General features: G+C 41.0%; 1 protein-coding gene across 15 annotated transcripts in view; it reads left to right on the top strand.

Annotated features, from left to right (window-relative positions):
* Nucleotides 1-18,804, top strand: part of DAB1 (DAB adaptor protein 1) — a 1,307,076-nt gene extending 1,288,272 nt beyond the window's left edge. For 14 of the 15 annotated variants that reach the window (XM_072649618.1, XM_072649617.1, XM_072649615.1 and 11 more), the window contains 3 exons: nt 1,224-1,351; nt 2,064-2,177; nt 17,850-18,804. In XM_072649618.1, the coding sequence (XP_072505719.1) occupies nt 1,224-1,351; nt 2,064-2,162 (227 nt within the window). In that variant the 3' untranslated portion in view covers nt 2,163-2,177; nt 17,850-18,804. The remainder of the gene's footprint in view (nt 1-1,223; nt 1,352-2,063; nt 2,178-17,849) is intronic. The other variant, XM_072649612.1, reaches the window with a different exon arrangement.
* Nucleotides 18,805-20,496: the final 1,692 nt, after the last annotated feature.

Genomic DNA, 20,496 nt, shown 5'->3' with positions numbered 1-20,496 from the left:
TCTTTGTCTCTCTGTCGCTCTCTGTCTATCTGTCTCTCTCTCTCTCTCACTCTGTAATATTTCTAGTGCATGCCCCTTCTCTGTTCTGACACTGCCGATATGCTGATCCAATCTCTCATATCACCTCATGCCTGGGCTGTTGCCGCCACCTCCTGCTTGACCTCCTTGCCTCATGATTTTCCCTGCTCTAGACCATCTTCCACCCAGCTCTCCTAAAGCACAGGTCTGACCATATCACTCCCCTATTCAGGAAACTCCTATGGCTCCCTATCATCTCCAGGATCAAATGCATAATTCTCTAATTGGTTTTTAAAGTCCTTAATACCTGCTGTCCACCACCTCCAGACTTCTGACTTGACAGTCCCCCACATTCTCTCCATTCAGTTGACACTGGCCTTGCTGGTCCTCCTGACTCTGGGCATTCTCACACACTGTCCCCCGTATCCAGAATTGTCTCTCATCTCTGCCTCCTGGCTTCCTCAGCTTCCCCAAGTCCCAGCTGAGATCCCACTTTCTGCAATACTTGTGCCTTGCCTCCTTGATTTTCTCCAGTTTATCCAGTTTAGAGCTGGTTTGTACGCAGCTATTGGCATGTTATCTTTTCCACTAGACTCAGTTCTATGTGAGCTGGGCCATTTTTTGCCTTTCTTTTCCCCCCAAGCCCTCAGCACACCTGGCTCACAGTAGGCTGACGTAACTTTCCTGATTCCCTCCTTGTTAATCACAGTCCTTCATCCCTGCAGCATCAATGAATACATCGTTTACACCTGCCTCACGCACTAAGTATACATTAAAGCATCTAGCTGATATTGATTTTATTTCCCCAGCTGATCTGTCAGCTCCACCAAGTCAGGGGCCATGGCCCACCTAGACTCAGAATCCTCCCATCTCATTGTCTCATGGTACGTTTGACCCACGACTCTTTAACAATTGCTTGGTGTCTTTCACTTTTACATCATGTTCATTTTACAATATGTCCCTTCGGGGGTAGCTGGGTGGGACAGTGTTAGAATACTGGCCCTGGATGAGGAGGACCTGAGTTCAAATCCAGCCTCAGATACTCACTAGCTTTATGACCCAAGCAAGTCACTTAAATTCAATCACCTCCAAAAAAAGTATGTCCTTTCCCTCTTCTCTGTCTCCTCCAGAGAGATAGACTCACCAAATGTCTTTAAAATGGAAACGGATGAAACTGAATTCCTCTCTTTGTACATTGCTTCTAGCTCCAACCCCTGCACCCAGGCAAAGCTCTCCGTCAAAATCATCAGCATCCCACGCCAGCGACCCCACCGCGGATGACATCTTTGAAGAAGGCTTTGAAAGCCCCAGCAAGAGCGAAGGGCAGGAAGCTGTGAGTAAAGACTTCTTGTACCTTTTATCACCCAGCAAAGGAAATACAAAGATGGATTTCTGGAATAGCCAGTCCTGGGTCGGAGGCATAATTGGAGGGGGACTTCCCAAGACAATATGTGCAAAATATTTAAAGGAGAAGTTTTCTTTCTTTCCTTTTCCTTCCTTTCTCCCGCCATCCCTTTCTTTCTTTCTTCCCTCCCTCCTTCCTCCCTTCTGTCATTGCTTCTTTCCTTCCTCCCTCCCTCTCTTTTTTCTCCCTGCCTTTTTCTCCCATCTTCCTTTATTTTATCCTCTTTTTATGTCTCCTTTCCTTCCACCATCCTCCCCTTCTTCCTTTCATCCTCCCCATCCCTTCTTTCCTTAAGTCATTCCCTCCTCCCTCCCTCCCTCCTTCCCTCTTTCCTTCCTTCCTTCCTTCCTCCCTCTCTCCTTCCTTCCTTCCTTCCTTCCTTCCTTCCTTCCTTCCTTCCTTCCTTCTTTCCCTCCTTCCTTTCTTCCTTCCATCTGTTTTCTCTAAAGGCATTATCTGTGAATCCTGGGCACTTTATCAACTTAAAAAAAACCAGCAAGGCCCTACTCTCCATGTATTCTCTTTCCCTGCCTTTGTCTCTTTCTAAACAATGAACTTTATTCACAGCACGATGATAATCCACTACTTGATTCTGTTGAGAATGACAACAACAAAAAGGTGTTATGTTCTTGTATTTTAGCCTGATGGCTCTCAGGCCTCATCCAGCAGTGATCCATTTGGTGAGCCCAGTGGTGGGGACCCCAGTGGTGATAATATAAGTCCAGAGGTCGGTAGCTAGATAGCGCAGGTTGGGGTAGGTATCTGGCCTTTATTTCTCTCTCGCCCGTTGCCTGCCTGCTCCTCTCACCATTGTTTGCCATCCATGTTCCTCTGGGTCTGCTCTTCCTGCTGCGTCTTCTCCCCAGTGCTTGTGTCCTTTCCTACCTCACTCCTCTTCTGACTGCTGCCCAGCAACTGCATGGCCTGCCATTTGCTATGTGTTTGGAGGGATGGGGCTTCTGTGGATTTCTCCACAAAATATGTCTGCATGTTGGGCCAGGGTCAGGGAGGGAGTACCAAAGCCTAAGTGGGATGGACTAAATATATGAACAGAATGGATTTGGTTTCACCTGTGTCAATGAGGTATGGAAGTGACTTTGTAAGGTTTGCTGTGACTACCACATGTTCTTGTTCCAACACGAGGGCAGCCATAGGACCAACCAAAATGCCTCAACCAAAAGGTCAGGCCCAATGAGCCTGGAGCTTTCCCATTGAGAAGAAATAACAGCAACATGGCATCATGGGAAGGGCACTGAATTTGGAATCAGAGAACCTAGTTTAAAATCCAGACTCTGTTACTTACCACTGTGTGACCCTGCACAAATCTCTTCATTTCTCTAGACCTCAGTTTACTTATCATTAAAAAAGGGGGTCAGATTATACAACCTCTGGGGTCCCTTCCAACTTGAAATTTATGATCCTATAAGAGTAACAGTGATTACAATATATTTTATTTTTATCTTTTGTTTTAATATTATTTAGATTTTCCCTTGGGTCTCTTCCTTATTCCCAAAGTTTCTGTGGAACATTTTTTTTAAGTTAGAGAAAGAAGAAGGGGGAAATCAGTAAAAAAAAAAAAATAATCAGTGCATTGAAAACCATCTGGTTTAATACACAATAGTCCATGTCTGTAGACTCCCCCACCCCTATGTCTCCTGCGTTTACAAAGGAAAGATGTCTGCTTGTCTCTTCTTTGAGGTTAATTTTTTTGTTTTTAAATATTTTTTTAATTAAGAAGCATCTCTAAAATTAATCTATCTATTCCAGCACCATTTGCCTCATACACCCACATACCCGAGCAAATTTAAAAAAAAAATAGCAGTTGTAAAGCTCTCAGGACATGACTACATAGTCCAGAAAAAGAAATCCCCACATTGGCTATGTCCACAAAGGTATATTTCATTCTGCGTCTTCCTTTCCTCACCTCTCTCTGTCAGGAGGTGAGTGGCATGTTTCCTCTTCATTCTTCTGGATTTGCTTAATTTTCACATTCATTCAGGTTCTAATATTTTTTCTAGAGCCAAAACTGTCCTTTATTATGGTGCAGTATTCCTTTCCAGTTGAACGACATCACCTCCCATTAATGTCTGACTTTTCATTGATAGGATGCTTCACTCTAACTGCCAGTCAGTTGGGGCTCAGTGGTGAATTCATTCACATGGGGGTCCCAAGGTGGTGGAATCCAAAGAGCACAGGACTTGGGTCTGATTCCCTGTTCTATTCCTTGGTGGCTGAAGGATCCCTCTTTGGTTCCCTTATTACTCTAGTGAAAAGATTAGAGCAGATGATCCAGGTCTCTTTAAAATCTGGATCTTTTAGGAATCATCTAGTTATTGTCCTAGTTTTCCAGCTTAGAAAACAGAGACATAGAGAAATTAAATGACTTGCTAGGGTCACTTGGATAGGAAGGAAAGGATGAAACAATCAAGGAAACCCCAAAAGTCAATGAACCTAGAAATAAGATCAATGGGTTCATTATATTTCCTTTGGCTTAATCAGTAGATGGTCTTGGGCAAGTCAATTGATCTATCTTGATCTCAGTTTCCTCATGTGCAAAATGAGGATTTTGAACTGGATGACCTGAGTTCCTTTGCAGTTTTACATTTGTAATGCTTATTGTGGCATCTTCACAGTGAAAATTGAATTAAAAGTCCAATGATGTCTGTCTCTGTCTTCAAAATATTGGAAAGGAGGCTCATTCTCTGCACTGGATCAGCTTCCAACCCAGCTCTCCAATATTAAACATTCTTGTAACATTTACTCATCCCCAAGACTGTTCCATTTCTGCAGAAGGCCCTCTTGCACTTGACATTCCACATAACCCTTCTTTTCTCCAGAGAAGGCTGCCATTCTAGAAAAAGTAGAGGCCACTATGTTCCCCACCTCTATTTTATGAGGTCACCAACTATGTTCGATTCCAATCTATTGCACCAGCTCTTCCATTCTGGTGTATGGTGGGAATGCACAGCCGTCCAGAGATGTATAGTCTATATCCTGAGTTTCATGAGCCAATCCATCGTTTACCTAGGAAATTGTGATCAGCATCCTGAAATGCATTCAAGGACACCTCAGTACCACTCTTTGAGCATCTGCTATTTAGACCATTATTGAAAATGAATAAAACACCTTGTTAAGTATATTTAGTTACTGGAGTTCATGATTAAAGGATTTAAGCTGTGGGATATTTTCACAACATTTTTATACTAGGAAAATAGCCCAACAGCCTATGAGTCAAGGAAAACAGCCGTGCTTACACTATAAATATTCAACCTCTTCGAATCTTTGACTTCTTTCTATATTCAGCTCAGCTTCACCTTCTGGAGCATTTCCCAGCCTCTCCCCTTCCTACATTCTTTTCCTTTGAGATGAATTTCTGTCTATTTCACATATATATTCTATGGAATTGGCAGTTCATCTGTCATCCCCTCACAAGAACGTGAGCTCCTTGAGGACAGGGTTTCTTTGTAACCCCAGTGCTTAGCCCAGCACTGATATGCAATATACATTAAGTGTTTAATGAACCATTCTTGATTGGTGGATTACCAAGGCTTTCTATAGCTGAGGAATTAAAGTTTTTGTGCATGACCTGGTAGGAGAGTTGGAAAAGAAGGAAGGAATCATGGGGTCATTCTGATTAGGCTCTGAGAGGGCCTTTCTCTAAATGGTTTTTCATAACCTCCACCTTGCCTTGAAAAATGTGATGAATGCACAAGAGGTGATGGGGACTGTTCAGGGCTACAGTAAACATCGTTCTGCTACAGAAGCCCCTTAGGAAGAATGCTTGGTTTATGCTAGTGGTAGATCTATACATGGAGGCACTATCTTCCTCACAGGGATCATTCAGCTTGAGACAATGACCTAATTCCATCCTTTTTCTGTCTTTTCATCCTTGTTGATGCACCTCCCCCCGTTTGAGCGGGTTCATTGTTGTTGTTTTGTTTGTCTGTTTTATAACTGTAATGCATCAAGAAAGTTCAGATTGGGAGAAGGCATCTAAGGTTACTGAGGCCCAGCATCCTGGGAAGAAGGGAGTAAGGGCGTCCCCTTATACGAAGGTCCATAATCAGACTGATTGCAGTGTCTGGGCACTCCAGGGATCTTACTGCTAGGGAGACAGTAGGAGCAGAAAGGTCTGGGGAGGAGAACAAAGAAAAGGGAGCTTACCTCTTATCCCAGTGGCTAGGGGAAGATCATTGGAGTCCAATTAATATTTGGACTCCTGAGTTTCGGCACCAAATGTTGAAGAGACAGATGGGAGAGCTGGTTCAGATGTGAATGAATTCACTTACACCTTCTCTTTAGCCAAAGGAAGCTTTGCTGACATAGAAGCAGTGAGCAAGCTCTGGAAGAAGGACCCCTTAGGCAGTCTGGGAAAGCCCTATGGACTCTTCTCAGAATCATCTTCTTAAATAAATAAAATAAAATTAATAAGATTATAAAGTAAACCAATTATAATGAAACACAATTATTAAAATATATTTCTTAAAAGTTCCTGAATGCCAGGTTAAAAACTTTTAGACCTGATCATCTCTAGGTTCCTTTTCTAGCTCAAAGGTAATAGTTATTTCAAGTTGACAAACATGCATTGAGCAAGGCTTCAACAAACCAGAGAGGTGAACTTTGATAAAGAGGCACAGATATGAAACTGTGTCAATTTTAATAAAATGGAAAGAGCCCCATTTCCCAGGATCTTTTCATGGACAAAATGAAAAAAGCTCTGCAAGGACAAATTCCTTCTGTTACATTCACATTATAACCTGAAATCACAATTCCCAAATTTAGAATGTGCTTCTAATTCTGTTCACAATGTTCACTTCACTACCTACTTTACCCTCCTAAGAGGGCATGATCATTGCCATTCAAGGACCCCTTGGGTAACCAGTTTCTCCATATCAGTCAGAATGAGGTCTAGAATAGAGCAGCTACGTGGCTCAATGGATAGAACACCAAACTTGGAGTTAAAAAAAAAATTGAGTTCAAATCTGGCCTCAGACACTTACTAGCTGTGTAATCCTGGACAAGTTACTAGCTCTGTTTCCCTCAGTTTCCTCATCTGTAAAATGAGCTGGAGAAGGAAATGGCAAACCATTCTAATAGCTTTGCCAAGAAAACCCCAGATGACATCATGAAAAATTAGGAATGACTTAACAATGACAAGGTTTAGAATAACATGAATCACTTCTGCAGAATTATATTATCTACAAGGAAAATAAGTAATATTTCAGCCAACATTTTTGAAGCAGAGTGCCCCCCTGCAAATGTTGAGATACTTGATCTGCCTCATCACAATTGTCTTGCTTCCATGACACCTTGAAGATTTCCTTCTAAAACTCATCATCCTTTTCTTCCTTCTGACCGGGCAGACTCTAATATACTCAGTACAATATCTCTTGTGTTGTGCCTGCCTTTTATTCTCACCCACTTGCTCTCCATCACGCTTGCACAGAGGAATAGAATTTCTTAATATATAGCACAATCTCATTAGCCTTTTAATTTAGGCTGTTCCTGTGCATTGGGTATAGCCCCATTCTCTTTTCTGTGTCCTTCCTTTGCCTGCCACAATTTGGTACTGCTATATAGGATTCTAGAGAAGACACACCACCTGGGGCTATTATCATGGCAATTCATGGCAAATAGGGCCTGAATATAACATTATTTGTTATAAAATCATAGACCTGGAAGAGACTTCAGAATTTATCTTATTCTACCTCCTTGTTTTACAACTGAAGAAAGTGAGGCCCAGGGAATGAAATGTCAGGATCATGCCTCTAGAGCTAGAAAAGACCTCATAGACCATCTAATACAACCCTCTTATTCTACAATGAGAAATCTGAAGCCTAGGGTGGTAACTTGACTTGCCTATGGTCACATAAGACATAAACATCAAAGGGGGAATTTGAACCCAGACCTTCTGACTCTTTCCTCCATATTATACTGTTTTCAACAATACAGGGCAATACTTCAGAGGAAGCAGCACTTCTGTGGCTCAGTTGCAGCTCATATCCCACATGTAAGATTTGTTATCCCTTTATGGCTCCAGAGGATGAGATTTAAAAGGGATATTGAAAAAAGCTGAAAGCACCCTCTGCTGAAGCCATCTTGCTGGCCCAACTTCCATTTAACTGGCAGAGAATCCATCATAATTTTGTGATTCTTGTGACCACTCTCCCCTTCAGCCTGTGAGGTAATGTCAGAACCTTAACTTTTAGCTCCACATTTGAGCACCTTTGTCTCTAGATTGGGTGAGTTGTGACCTACAGCAGGGCAGTTTTCTCTCTTTGAAAGCTTAGCTTGGATATTTCAGAGCTACACATCAAGGACTGCACATCAAATGGGCATTTCTTCTATAGGGTGATGCCAAAGCAGCTGATCTATCTTGCAAGACATCTCATAAAGGGCTCACAAAATAAACTGTCCAAAGCCATGCCATTCTTAAATGCTTAGCCATTACTACCTCTTCTTCCTCAAATCTATTTTTTGTTGTTGTTTGGTAATTTTTCAACTCTTCATGATTCCATTTGGGGTTTTCTTGGAAAAGATACTGGAGTGGTTTTCCATTTTCTTCTCTAGCTCTCTTTACACATAAAGAAACTCAGACAAGCAAGGTTAAGAAATTTGTCCAAAGTCATACAGCTAGTAAGTGTCTGAGGCCAGATTTGAACTCATGTCTTCCTGACTCCAGTGCCTTCACTCACCTGATATTTCCAAATTTTTGTTGATATTTTTACCATGCTGATTTAGCTTCTCTATCTCATTTTAAACATTTGTTTGGAGGAGGGTGAGCAGAGCCACCCATGTATACATGTTCCTTTATGTCTCTTTCCCCTTCCCCTTCCATTCACTTTGAAGGAGAGACATCCATACACTCTATCACAAGTCCAACTATTCTCACAAACAACATTTTCCTGGTGATATCTGCAGGGCTCTTAGGAAGCAGGATAGAGCCTTGTTGATATACTCAGCCTACTCTGAATCATGTTAAGAGTCAAGAAAGACATGAACTGAATTCCAGCCAGAAGATACTTAGGGTTATGATCTTAGTTTCAGAGATGGAAGGGAGCTTAGAGGCCATTTTGTCCGATATTAACTCCCTGCCCCTTAACATTTCATCAATACAGGTCCAGAGAATATAAATGATTCATGTCAGACAAATAAGTGACAAAGGCAGGATTAGAAGCCATATCTTCTGGCTGTAATCCAGGTCTCTTTCCACTATGTAACATAGCATATGTCTCCATTTGGGCAATCAAGTCAAACTTAGTTATTATAACCCCAATACTTGGCATAGTACCTTGCATACAGTAGGTGTTTAATTAGTGTTTATGAACTTGGCTTATTTAATTGTATGCTTCTCTTGAGTTATAGTTTGAGGTAGGAAAAGATGTATAAGTGAGACTCAAGGAAAGAACAGACCAAGAGATGTACACTTGTACAGCAAAGACCAGGACAGAAGGGACAAAGAATGTTTGCCACAGGGATCCATTTGGGGGGCAATCTCAGAGTGAATTGTGAGCTCTTGAGGAGAAGAAAGAAAAATGAAAACATTTTTGCCATGAAATTAGTTAAGCAAATAAGCTGCTTATCAGATCCTTTCTCCCCCTAGCTGTCAAGTCAAGGAGAGGAAGCCATGCAGTCACTTTTAACTATTAACAGTGGAGAGAGCCATAAATAATCAGGCTGTCTAAGAAGCAGTCATTCTTCACTCTGGTCTCCATAGCCTGAATATGAAACATTAAAGGCTCACTTAAGATGGATTTGCTTCAAGGTGAAGCAAAAGAGACAGACAGCCAGACAGAAAGGATAGAAGGTATCCAGAGGGTGGTGACCCTATCAGGGAGGATTCTAAAAACTGAAGCAGAAGAATCATGAGGGCAGGAATTGGATCTAATCTAAGCTTTGTATCCCTCCCAGTACCTGTCACAGTGCTCTGCACATAGAAGGTGCTTCATAAATGTTTGGTGAATTGAATTGTAAAACAATGTCCAGTGAGGATCAATTATAAAGATAATCTTGTGCTATGGTTCAAGTTCTTGAAGATTTTGATTTGAATCATGCCAGTGATAACACTTGAGTGACCTTGGGTGAATCACATGATTTTCCTAACCCTCATGTTTCCTCCTCTGAAAAACAACGAAGGCTGAATTTGATGATGTCTGAGGTCCCTTCCAAATCTAGTGTTCTGTTCCTATCTTTGTCACCAGCCAGGTGAGAATGGGGAAGTCACTTCCTCGTCTGTAAAACAGGATGATGGCACCTGTGTATTTACCTTATAGGTCTGACAAGGTTTAGGTGAGAGAATGTGCTGTTTACATTTGGAAAACTTCCAAATGCATTGTAAACTCAAGGTTCATTTTTATTTTTGCACTAGACCTGTGTTTCCATTGGCATAGGGAACTTCTGGTGAGAAAACTCCCTCCACTAATGCAGATCACAGTCTTCTCTGCAACTTATCATTGGTTGGGTTGCATAGAGCTCTAAAACGTAAATGAGTTATTCAAGGTCATGCAACCAATAATCATCCAAAGCATGACTAGAACCCTTGTCTTCCTGACCCTAATCAAAATTGGCTCTCTACCCATTGTAACAAGCTATCTCTGTACTAGTTCTTGTAATCATCAAATAAACAAGTATTTTCCTTCTTTTTTTCATGGACCCCACTGGTAGTCTGGTAATGCCTATGGACCCATTCAGAATCATAATTTTTTAAATAAATGAAAGAAATGCTGAATTTCACTTAGAGATTAGTTTTTTTTAAATAACTAAAGATACCCCTTTTCTCCCATCCAAATGTACAGGCTCCCTGAAATCTATCCATGAACCCCCTAGACCTCAGTTTAGGAAGCCCTGAATACAATAACCTAGAGATGTGTAGCCTAGAAAAAGAAAAGTGTGAGAAAATACTTGCTACTTTCAATATTTTAAGTACTTCTCAAAGTCTCTAAAGGAAAAAAATATGAACCATGAAGGAAAAATCGACTGTTCATTACCACCCCCCCAAAAAAAGAATAAAAGGAGGTCAGTTTCTGCTGACCCTCTGCCTGCCCACCTTCCAATCTGTATCAAAATTTTATGAGTATAGTATATCCCTATATCCAGAATAACCTTGATGAGGGTGTCAGAAGGTAACAAGGAAGCATTCGGAAGCGATATTCCACATGAGACCGTAAACTGTAAGATATGGTGGAGAGATTAGGTCTAATTCAACTTGGCCTCAGAACACCAAGCCAATAGGCCTTCTAGCTGAAGACACCAATTCATAGGATCAAAGGATTACAGGCTAGAAAGGACCATGGAGATTATTAAGAAATGGGAGTCAGTGTGGCATAGTGGAGAAATCATTGAATTAGAAGTGAAGGGAGCTTCAGGTTTAGATTTTATCTGGGAATCTTAATAACTTTGAGATTGAATGGTATATGAAAGTACTTATTAGACACTATCTCCAAACATTGCGCTAAGTGCTGGCAACACAAATAGAAAACATATATTTCCTGTTTTCAAGGAGCTCACATTCTAATTAGGGAAATAAAACAAAAGAAGGTTCGTGTTTATACTAATTTTGTGGAAGATGAATAGGTTAGAGAGTACTTAGATTAAATCCAAAGACTTCTTGGCCTTCTGGGCTTAGGCCAGATGGTCCCCTACCAAGACAAGAATTAGAGTGGAATGGGGTTCTGAGATGTCTTCAGCAGAGGTGGGGCTATTTAGGCATCGGCATCTGTCTTACTGTGGACATCCCATGCCTGATGGGAAGAGGCCACTGGGGCAATGGGAGATGTTTAGGGATGGGAGAAATCCATGGCCCCCATCAGGGGCAACAGATGTTATGGCTCTGTCTTTCTGCTGTCCTTTGACCAGTGGGGGCAAGGTACAGGAAGATCCTCAACTCCCCAAGGGTTTTGTGAGTAGAGCATTTTGACCAGTGATCACTTCTGGATATAGTGGGCAGTAAGACTAAATAGTAAGATTGGTTAAAGACTGTAGAATGCTTTAAATGTCAGACCAGGGAAATTAAGATAATAGATTTAGGTCTGGAAGGGAACATATTAAATGTCCAGTCCAACTCTCTCATTTTACAGATTTGGAATCTGAGGCAGAGGTAAAGTATCCTGTCCACAATCACAAATAGTAAGTCACCAAGCTTCAAATTAAATTCAGGACTTCTAGGCCCAAAGCTTTATGCTACCTGGGCTCATCTATGAACAAATAATAAGATAATCTGGCCAAAGGGTAAGGGTGAAGGACAAGCATTCTGTAGCTTGCAAGTTCCACTGGTATCTCTGACTCCCCTCCCCACAATATCCAGAGAAAGCCAGAATGAGCCCAATAAATGATCATAAATCTAAAGCTCGAAGTAATCCCAAAGGTCATCTAGTTCAACCTCTTAATTTACAGATGAAGAAACTGAGTCCCATGGAGGAGAAATGATTTACCTAAGGTCACACAGGTAGTATGTATTAGAAGTGTGATCTGAACCTAGGCCCTGTGGAAGGACCTGGATCCAATGGCTCCAATAAAATTAGGGAAGAGGAATGGGGCTAATCCATGACTTTGAGACTGCATATGGGTCTGTATAGCCTCCAGTGAACTCCCCCCACCCCAAGCAATCATAATGAAGAATCTCTACACCTCTGAGCATAGAGAAACCTTAGATGTTATCTCATCCAACTGTCTTCCCCATAGAGGAAGCCCTAGGACATGCCTGATAGTTGGTCACTCAGCCTTTTAAAACTGCCACTGCAAGGGTTACTACCTTAAGAAACAGCCTCGTCTACTGCTGGACAGCTCTTATTGTGAGGAATTGCTTTATACTGGCCTGAAATCTGCCTCCCTCTAACTTCTCCATGTTAGTCTCTCTACTGTCTCCTAGAACTACCACCACCACCCCCCCCAATATGACCACTCCATTTTGCCATATAATAGCCCTTCAAATATTTGATTCCAATTCTCCTAACTCCATCTAAATCTGCTTTGGATTAGACATCCAAGTTCATTCAGCTGATTTTTATATGGTTCAGTGTCAAGACCTTTCATTATTCAGGTTGCTCTCAATAAAACTAGCTCAATTTCGCCCCTCCCAAAATTCAGCCCAACTCAGTTCATTCCAATTTCACAACCTTTTAGGGAGTCATCCAGAGTTTTTAATCATGGGAATATACAAAACAGAATGGGCTTTTCAGTAGCAAAATTTGCCAGTAGAGAGAGCAGAGAGAGGGCAGGAGGGGTAGAAGCCAGCTCAGTAAAGAGGCTCTCATAATTCAGGCTTGCAGCAATAAGGGCATGAACCAAGAAGGTAACAGTGACAGCTAAAAGACAGGAACAGATCTGACCCACACAGCAAAGGAAGTATGACTGGGTCTGTGTGATGGATAGCACTGGGGAATGAAGAGGGGAAAGATTCACAGATGACTACAACATGTCGAGCCTCAGTGACTGAGCACCATTAACAGAAATGGGAGCGTCAAATACAATGAGCTTGGTTAGATAGGTTGAATTTCAGGTGATAGCAAGCCATTCGTTGCCATTATTTCCATCTTCATTTTTAACACATTTTATTTATTTATTAGAATACATCTCATTGAGTTGTGTTTTAGCAGACACCAAAACCTTACCAAGGAGTGGAACTCACTAGACAGAGAGGCAAGTTTGGATCACAAAGTGCTTCGAGAGGGCTAATTAGGAGAAAATTTCACCAATAAGACATTGTCAAGGTCAGGTTCTAAGGAAAGGATTCTAGATGAGGTCTGAATATTCAGCTTCTCAAAACTGAAATGTACCTCACAGGTCAGTCAGGACAAGAATCTCCTAGCCATTCATCTTTTAGGGACATCCAATGATGCAGAGCCTGCCACCTCCCAACGCACCCCATTCTGAAGCCCCTGGTTGTCAGAAAACCTTACATCCATCCTGAATCTTTCCCTCTGGCTTCCACCCATTGCTCCTAGATTTGCCCTGTAAGACCAAAAAGAATAAGCCTGAGCCTAATCTGTCTTTCCCATGTAATATCCTTTCAAATACCTGAAGTATATCTACCCATCTCCAAGTCTTTTCTTCTCCAGATTAAACATCCCCAGTTCTTAATATTCTTATATAACCTGATGTCAACATTCTTGACCAAGATAGTTTCCCTACTTTTCTTTGTATAGAAAGATTATTTTTGCCATATTTTGCACTCAATGGTGTTTACTAGTGTTATTTTTCCCTTTCATTCCAAAGATCTCTTAGTTATGAAAAGAGTTGAGGCCTGGGCAGGAGTTGGAGGGATTCAAGATGCTTGGGTTTTGGTCCTGGCCCTACCATTAATCAGACTAAATCAAAGTTGAACAAATCACTTTTAACTCTATTGTCCTCAGTTTCCTTTAAAATGAGTTGTCTTGGAAGGCAGTGGGCTCTGATTCACTGGATGTCCCCAAACAAATCATGAATGGCTACTTGTTGGGAATGATGTAGTGGGAATTCTCTCTGGAGTATGGGTTGGTCTTCAAAATTAAGGGGTTGTACTAGATTGCCAGCTGAAGGCCTTTCTACGTTGATGTTCCATGTTCTATGGGTGTTTTTTATTGTCTAGCATTTTACATACAAAGCTCTTTCCTGCATTAGCATTCTATGTGCTTTGTGCTTTAGCATTGCATATCCTAAATTCCTTTGCAGCTCCAACAGTCTAAGTGCTGTGTTCTAAGCCCCCTCTCTTCTAAACCTTTTGTGTTCCAGCATTCTGCATCATAAGGTCCCTCCCTGCTCTAGCATTTATATTTTCAGGCCAGCTATAATACTCTGCATGATTATGTCTCTCCTAGCTCTAATGTGCTACGTCATTACATGCTTTGCTCCATTAGGCTGGAAGCAGCTTGAGAGCAGGGACTAGTTATTTTTGTTTGGCCTTTCTTTGCCTCCAAAGGGCTTACTCAGAACGAGGGCTAGCACATAGTAGGTACTTCATAAACGCTAGTTGACTTAAATTACTTTCTAATAATAATACTCAATATCTCAGTAGCGTTATCATAGCATCCCCAAAGCATTAGCATTCTATACTCCAACAAGGCAGACTCCACTGGTACACAGTACTGTACAGGTATTGGACCAAGGTTCAAATCTTGTCTTGAACATTTGCTTTCTTTGTGACTTGGGAAGTTATTTTACTTCCCTTGGCCTCAGTTTCCTCACCTATAAAATAAAGGGATTAACCTAAGCAACTTCTGAGGACCCTTCTTGATCTGTAACAAACATTTTTGGAAGAGGGCCATGATTTTTATATTATGGTAGCTGAAAGATCCGACATCATTATGCAGAATGTGACTTCATTACGATGAAACAGCAACTCAGACCAGCACCCGCTCTGTGCCTTAGATAGTCTTAAAGAATTATCTGAGGTTAACAGGCTAGTTCGTGGTCATATAATCAAGCTTGGGTCAGAGGTAGGGCTTGGACCCAGGTCTTACTAACTGCAAGGCCAGCTTGCTCTCTATCCATTTTGTGATACTTCCTCCCCATGAGGAAATTACAGCACTCATCTAATCTGGGGATCATCAAGCGTTTGGTGCGTTCCCTATCATAGACTGGGATAACTGAGCGGTAACTGTCGCCTTAGTCACTGTTGTTGTGATGGCTCAAAATCTAAATTCAGGTTCTCCCAGGATCTGTGAATATTTATCACAACCTTGGAAAGTTAATGCTGGCTGCCATTAATGAGCCTACCTGAACTTGCGGTCTACTTCTGTTTTTAGGTGTCACTCTCTGTCGGATTAATTAGCTTCCAGAATTAGAAGAGTGTAAATTGTCAGGGGAGATCAAGTCAGTCTGACTTCTTAGGGCATCTGGGATGAAGGCAGAATGGAGAGAGCTGGAGTAGGGAGGGGTCAGGGTGCTCTCTTCAAGCACAGCCCAGAAACATCGACGTTAACATCCCTCCCGGCAAAATACAATATTTCTTCCAAACAGTCACATTTAGCATAGAATATACCCTTCCTCCATATGAGAGAGAGACAAACAGAGGAAGAGGGAAGGGAAATGGAGAGGAAAAGAGAGAGAGGAATGAGAGGTGAGAGATGTGAGATGAGAGAGAAAATGGAGAGTAATGGGGGAGATGAGACAAAAGATGGAGAGAGATAAAAAATGAGAGATGAGAGAAAGAAAAGGAGACAGACATACAGAGACAGAATGAGAGAGAGAGAGAGAGACAGAGAGAGAAAGAGAAAGAGAGAGAGAGAACTTTCATTTAAAGAGATGAAATTGTAGTTCAGAGGAGGAAAGTTATATAGGCCAATCCCGCGGCATCATAGATTGAGGACTGGAAGGGGCTTAGTGTCCATTGAGCCCCACACCCTTATTTCACAGACTGAAACTGAGGCACAGAAAGGTAAAATGACTTGCTGAAAGTCATACAACTAGTAAGGATCTGAGGCAGGAGTTTAACTCAGGTGTTTCTGACTCCATATTCAGTTTTAATTTCCCTCTCGAAATTACTTCAGAAATTGATTGGTATGTCATTATCATGATCAGACTTAGGCCTCAGAGAAGAGTTACAAAACTCTTAACCTCTCATTCATTTTTGCAGAGATGGGAGAAGCTCTGGGTGCATACATAACACTGCATATTCGCTGATAGATGTGTTCACTGGTTCTGCTGGACTGCCTTTTATTTCTTCCTTTTTTTCAATTTTTTTATTACTAAGTAAAGGCTCACTCGGTTTGGAGGGAAGGATCTATCCAGGAATCAATGTGTAGAGTATCTATAAAAATAAGATTCTAAAAGAATAGAAAAATTATGTTATATACTTTAAATATTGTGTATTTGCTAATGTACATATATGTTCTATGTCTCCTATAGAATGTAATCTTCTTGAAGGTAGGGATTATTTGTGTATGTCTTGGTATCTGCAGCACTATGCACCCAGCAGATTAATAAATGTATGTTGAATTGCTTGAGGTCACATAGCTAGTTGACGTAAGAGGTAGGAACTCTGACACCAAGGCCCAATATTCTTTCTACGACACCTTTAAAACTGGTTATTTACTTACTTCAGCCATACTTTACTTACTTTAACCATTACTTACCCTACAAGATACAAAACAAAACCAGAAGACATTTTATGAGTATTTCTTTATACAGATGTTTAATTATTCATGCCTCGCCAGAACTTTGATATCCTTTGAAATAGAGTTTATATCATTTCAGGTAACCATATTTTGAAATGTATTGATGTAGAGGAAGGAAGAGAGTGATAAGAAATAGGTATGGGGCCCATCTAAAGCCAATCCATAAGCAAGCCTTGAAAGCTAGAGTCCTCTTTGACAGTCATTGGCTCCAGAGTAAAATTAAATCTCTGTACCCTACCATTCAAAGCCTTCTGAAATCTGGTGCTATCCTCCTTTTCCATCCTTATCTCCTTTTTCCTCTTGTGCTTCAATCGGAATGTTCCCCCATCTACATACCTTTTTTCACACTGTCCCTTAGGTCTAGAATGTCACTCCTCTTTTTCTTGTCAAAATTTCCAATGATCCATCCTTTAAGATTCAATTCAAGTACCACTTCTTCCAGCAATTCTCTCCAAACAGTAATGACCAGTTACCCTAGACTTTATATAGCATGTCATTTTGTAGCTCTTTATTTCATTTATTTTCCACATTTCATTCATTTTTCTCCTTTTAATTCTTTTTTATTGATGTTATTTTCTTTAAAAAAAAAAAAAAGTACCACTGTTTCTCCCCAGGATTTCACCCCCAGGATCCTGCTTGTAACAAGTGTAGTCAAAAAGAAGAAATCAATCCAGTGGCCACATATGAAAATAGGTGCCTGATTGTCCCCCTCTTCTCCACCATGTCTGCCACTAGGCAGGAGGCATTCTTTCCACCAGTCCCTTAATGTCACATTTGGTCATTGTGTAGGTCAGATTTCTGAATTCTTTTGATGTTAGTACCCCACTTCTATTTTTTTCACTCTGCATTAATTCAGACAAGTCTTTCCAAGGTTTATGAATTCATCCCTAATATATTTAGGTAATATTTCATATTTCAGGCATGGTAGAAAGAGTGCTAGGCTTGGAATCAAAAAGTCCTGAGTTTAATCATGCTTCAGTCACTTACTAGATGTGTGATCCTGGGCAAATCATTCAAACACTCTGTGCATCAGTTTCCTCATCTGTAAGATGAGGTGGCTGAGATCTATGTCCTCTAAACTTCCCTCCAGTTCTAAATCGATGATCCTATGTGTTTATGTCACACATGCCCACTAGATTGTAAGCTTTGTAAATACAAGGGCCATATCTTACCTGAAATTTGTATCACCCTCGATGTTCAGCACATTGTAAATGTTTGTTAGAAGCCTGAGCAAATGAACTCCCTTTGATAATATTTTCCAGGTTATGCCCAACCCCATATTCCACAAGACCTGTCCAAAAGGACCGTACTCATTTGTATTCTTCTGTCCACAGGAGTATGAATCCCTCTACGCGCAGATCAACAGACCTAAGAAATAGCATCATTGTGGGTTTGGGGTGGGCGCTTCAAGACTGAAATGGAAACCTACATCTCTACAGGCCTTGGGCTCTCCTGATTTCTTTGACATGACCCCATCTGACAATGGAATTGATGGTTGCCTGCTGAACTGATTCTACAGATGGACCTGACCACTTGGGCAACCAGCGGCTAATATCTATGGCAGCACAAAAAGGGAAAAAAAAAGGAAACCCCATCATCACCATCCCTGGAACAGCCCAACCATTACTTATCCTACAAAATACCTTGAGCCCTCTTGACAAGAGTTCTGAATTACCCACGATGGGAAATCTTAGTCTCTTTTCATTTTGCTCAACCCCAACCATTGCATTTGGAGTCACTGGCAGTGAAAAATTAACTTGTAATGACCACTTATTTGTTTTAAGCAGAGGCCTAGGGTCTGGTGTGCTCACAAGATCGTTGTCCATCAGGCTTTTGGGCCCAAGTCTGCATTTTGACATCAATGGTGATTGTTTCTCATCACTACAGAAAACTGGTTCTGCTATGTGGCTTTGATTTGGGGGTTCCCCTCCCCCCTGGCATATTTAAAGATAGTGGGTGTACCATTTCTGTACTTCCTCGTCACATTTCCCCTCCCCCAACGAGTGATGAAATCTAGCTGGAAAATGCCTCGTAAAAAGAATCATAACTTGAATCACAGAATGAAATCACGTAACTGATTATTTGTGATGATTTTTAAAAAATGGTTGCCAAAAGGACATCTTTACTCTCGTGCTTCAGGATGGAGAAATGCTGCTTTCAGATTGAACATTCACGCTATGGGAAAAAAATGCATCATCTCTCTTGGATGAGAAGGAAAAAAAACTCATATTATTTCCTAGAAAACTCCAAATGCTAAGTACAATAAAGGAATATTTTTTATTTCTCTAATCTCTTGCTGCTGTGATGCTATGCAGACAAGTGTTCTCTTCTCTGTGTGCCACTTTTTTTAAAAAAAAGAAAATTATTTGCCAAATAATTCTGGTCCAATTTTAGTTTGCAGATTCGGATGAAACAGACTTTGCAAATAGGACAATGGTGGCTTGAACAGTGGGGTAGCAAACTGATCCTCTGAAGCAAGTGGTTCATCTCTATCTCTTTTTGTACATCAGAAAATTCAAATGGGATTTCTTTTTTTTTTTTTATTTTATATCTGGAAAAGGAAAAAAAAAATCTTACCATAAAACTCTTGCAATGAGTAAGAGAAATGGCTTTAAGGAGGTCCAATGTTAACAATTTTTGTTTGTAAATATCGATCTTAATGATGCCATTACACTGTAGAGAGAGGAACAGATGGCTCTGGAGGTATGACAAGCTAAAAGGACAGTTCTTAAATGCTATGTGGTTTCCACAAGCTTATGCTGATGTGATAAGGGGCTAGATAGCACTCAAGGGTGTCTAGCCATAGCAACTACCCAATCAGCAACTAGTGAAACTGGGAGGGATCACATCAGGTAATGATCTCACTTTTTCCACAAAATTACCCAAACTCCATGTAAAGAAAAAAAATATATAAATATATACATATATACATATATGCATCTAGACAGCATGTGCATATAGGGTGTACATGATCCTTTGGAGCCTGTCTTTTTGATTCTTGACCCCCTCCCCTATGGAAATTGCGGGACTGTTTGTACATGACACAGAGAGTTTTAGCTTCCTTTTTTTACACGTATTGGGACAGGGAGGGGGGGAAGTGCAGTGTTTGGTTCCTTACTCTGTTTAGCACATGCTTTTCATACAGAAGCTCTATATTTTTGCCCTCCAGAGAATTCTTATACAGGTCAAACATGTTTTCCTAATGTTCCTATGCAGTTACCGCGAGTTGGATTCGCAGTATAACAATAAGAAGAAAACTGTAAAGGGATCATGGTTCATCTGTGTCTAGGGTTATTATCATGATTTCAGAATTTGAACAGGTGAAGGTGCATCACTGTCATGGACTTCAATGGGCCAGGATGCAACCACCATTTCTGCTGTTGCCTTGGTGTGCCCTGAAATGGCTTAGAAGAAAACTTGTTTTCCACCAACAAAGAACATAGTGATAAATTGGGATGGTTGAGAGTGTTTTGGGCTGAATGTTGCAATACCTGGCTGTTGGAGTCTGCTGTCTGGGTAGGTGTCTTGATAATGTGATCACTGTAAAATCTATGGGACCAGTTTCTAGAATGGAAAGTGCCCAGGATGCGGAGAGACGAAGAGACCATACTTGACTTCCCCTTTCCTTCTTTTCTCTCCTCTTTCCTTTTGCTTCCCTTCCCTTCTCCTCATCTTTTTCCCCCCTCTCTGTCTTCCCTCTTTTTCCTTCCCTTCTCATCACCTCCCTTTTCTTTTGCCTCTTTTTCCTTCCTTTTTCTTTCCATCTAATCTTTCTCTTCTTTTCTTTCCTTTTCTCTTTCCTTTCTCTTCCTTTCTTTTTCCTTACTCCTCTTTCCCTTCATTTGTACACTCTTCTTTTCCTTCCTTTCCTATTCTGTCCTATTATGTTCTTTGCCCCTCTCCTCTTGCTCTTCTGATTTCCCTTTCATCTGTAAATTGCCACCTGCAGTACTGAGTACTATCCTTTTCATAAGAATGAAC

This window comes from Notamacropus eugenii, chromosome 2 (assembly GCF_028372415.1).
Source record: "Notamacropus eugenii isolate mMacEug1 chromosome 2, mMacEug1.pri_v2, whole genome shotgun sequence".
Classification (NCBI taxonomy): domain Eukaryota; kingdom Metazoa; phylum Chordata; class Mammalia; order Diprotodontia; family Macropodidae; genus Notamacropus; species Notamacropus eugenii.
This window is presented reverse-complemented; position numbering and strand designations above follow the sequence as displayed.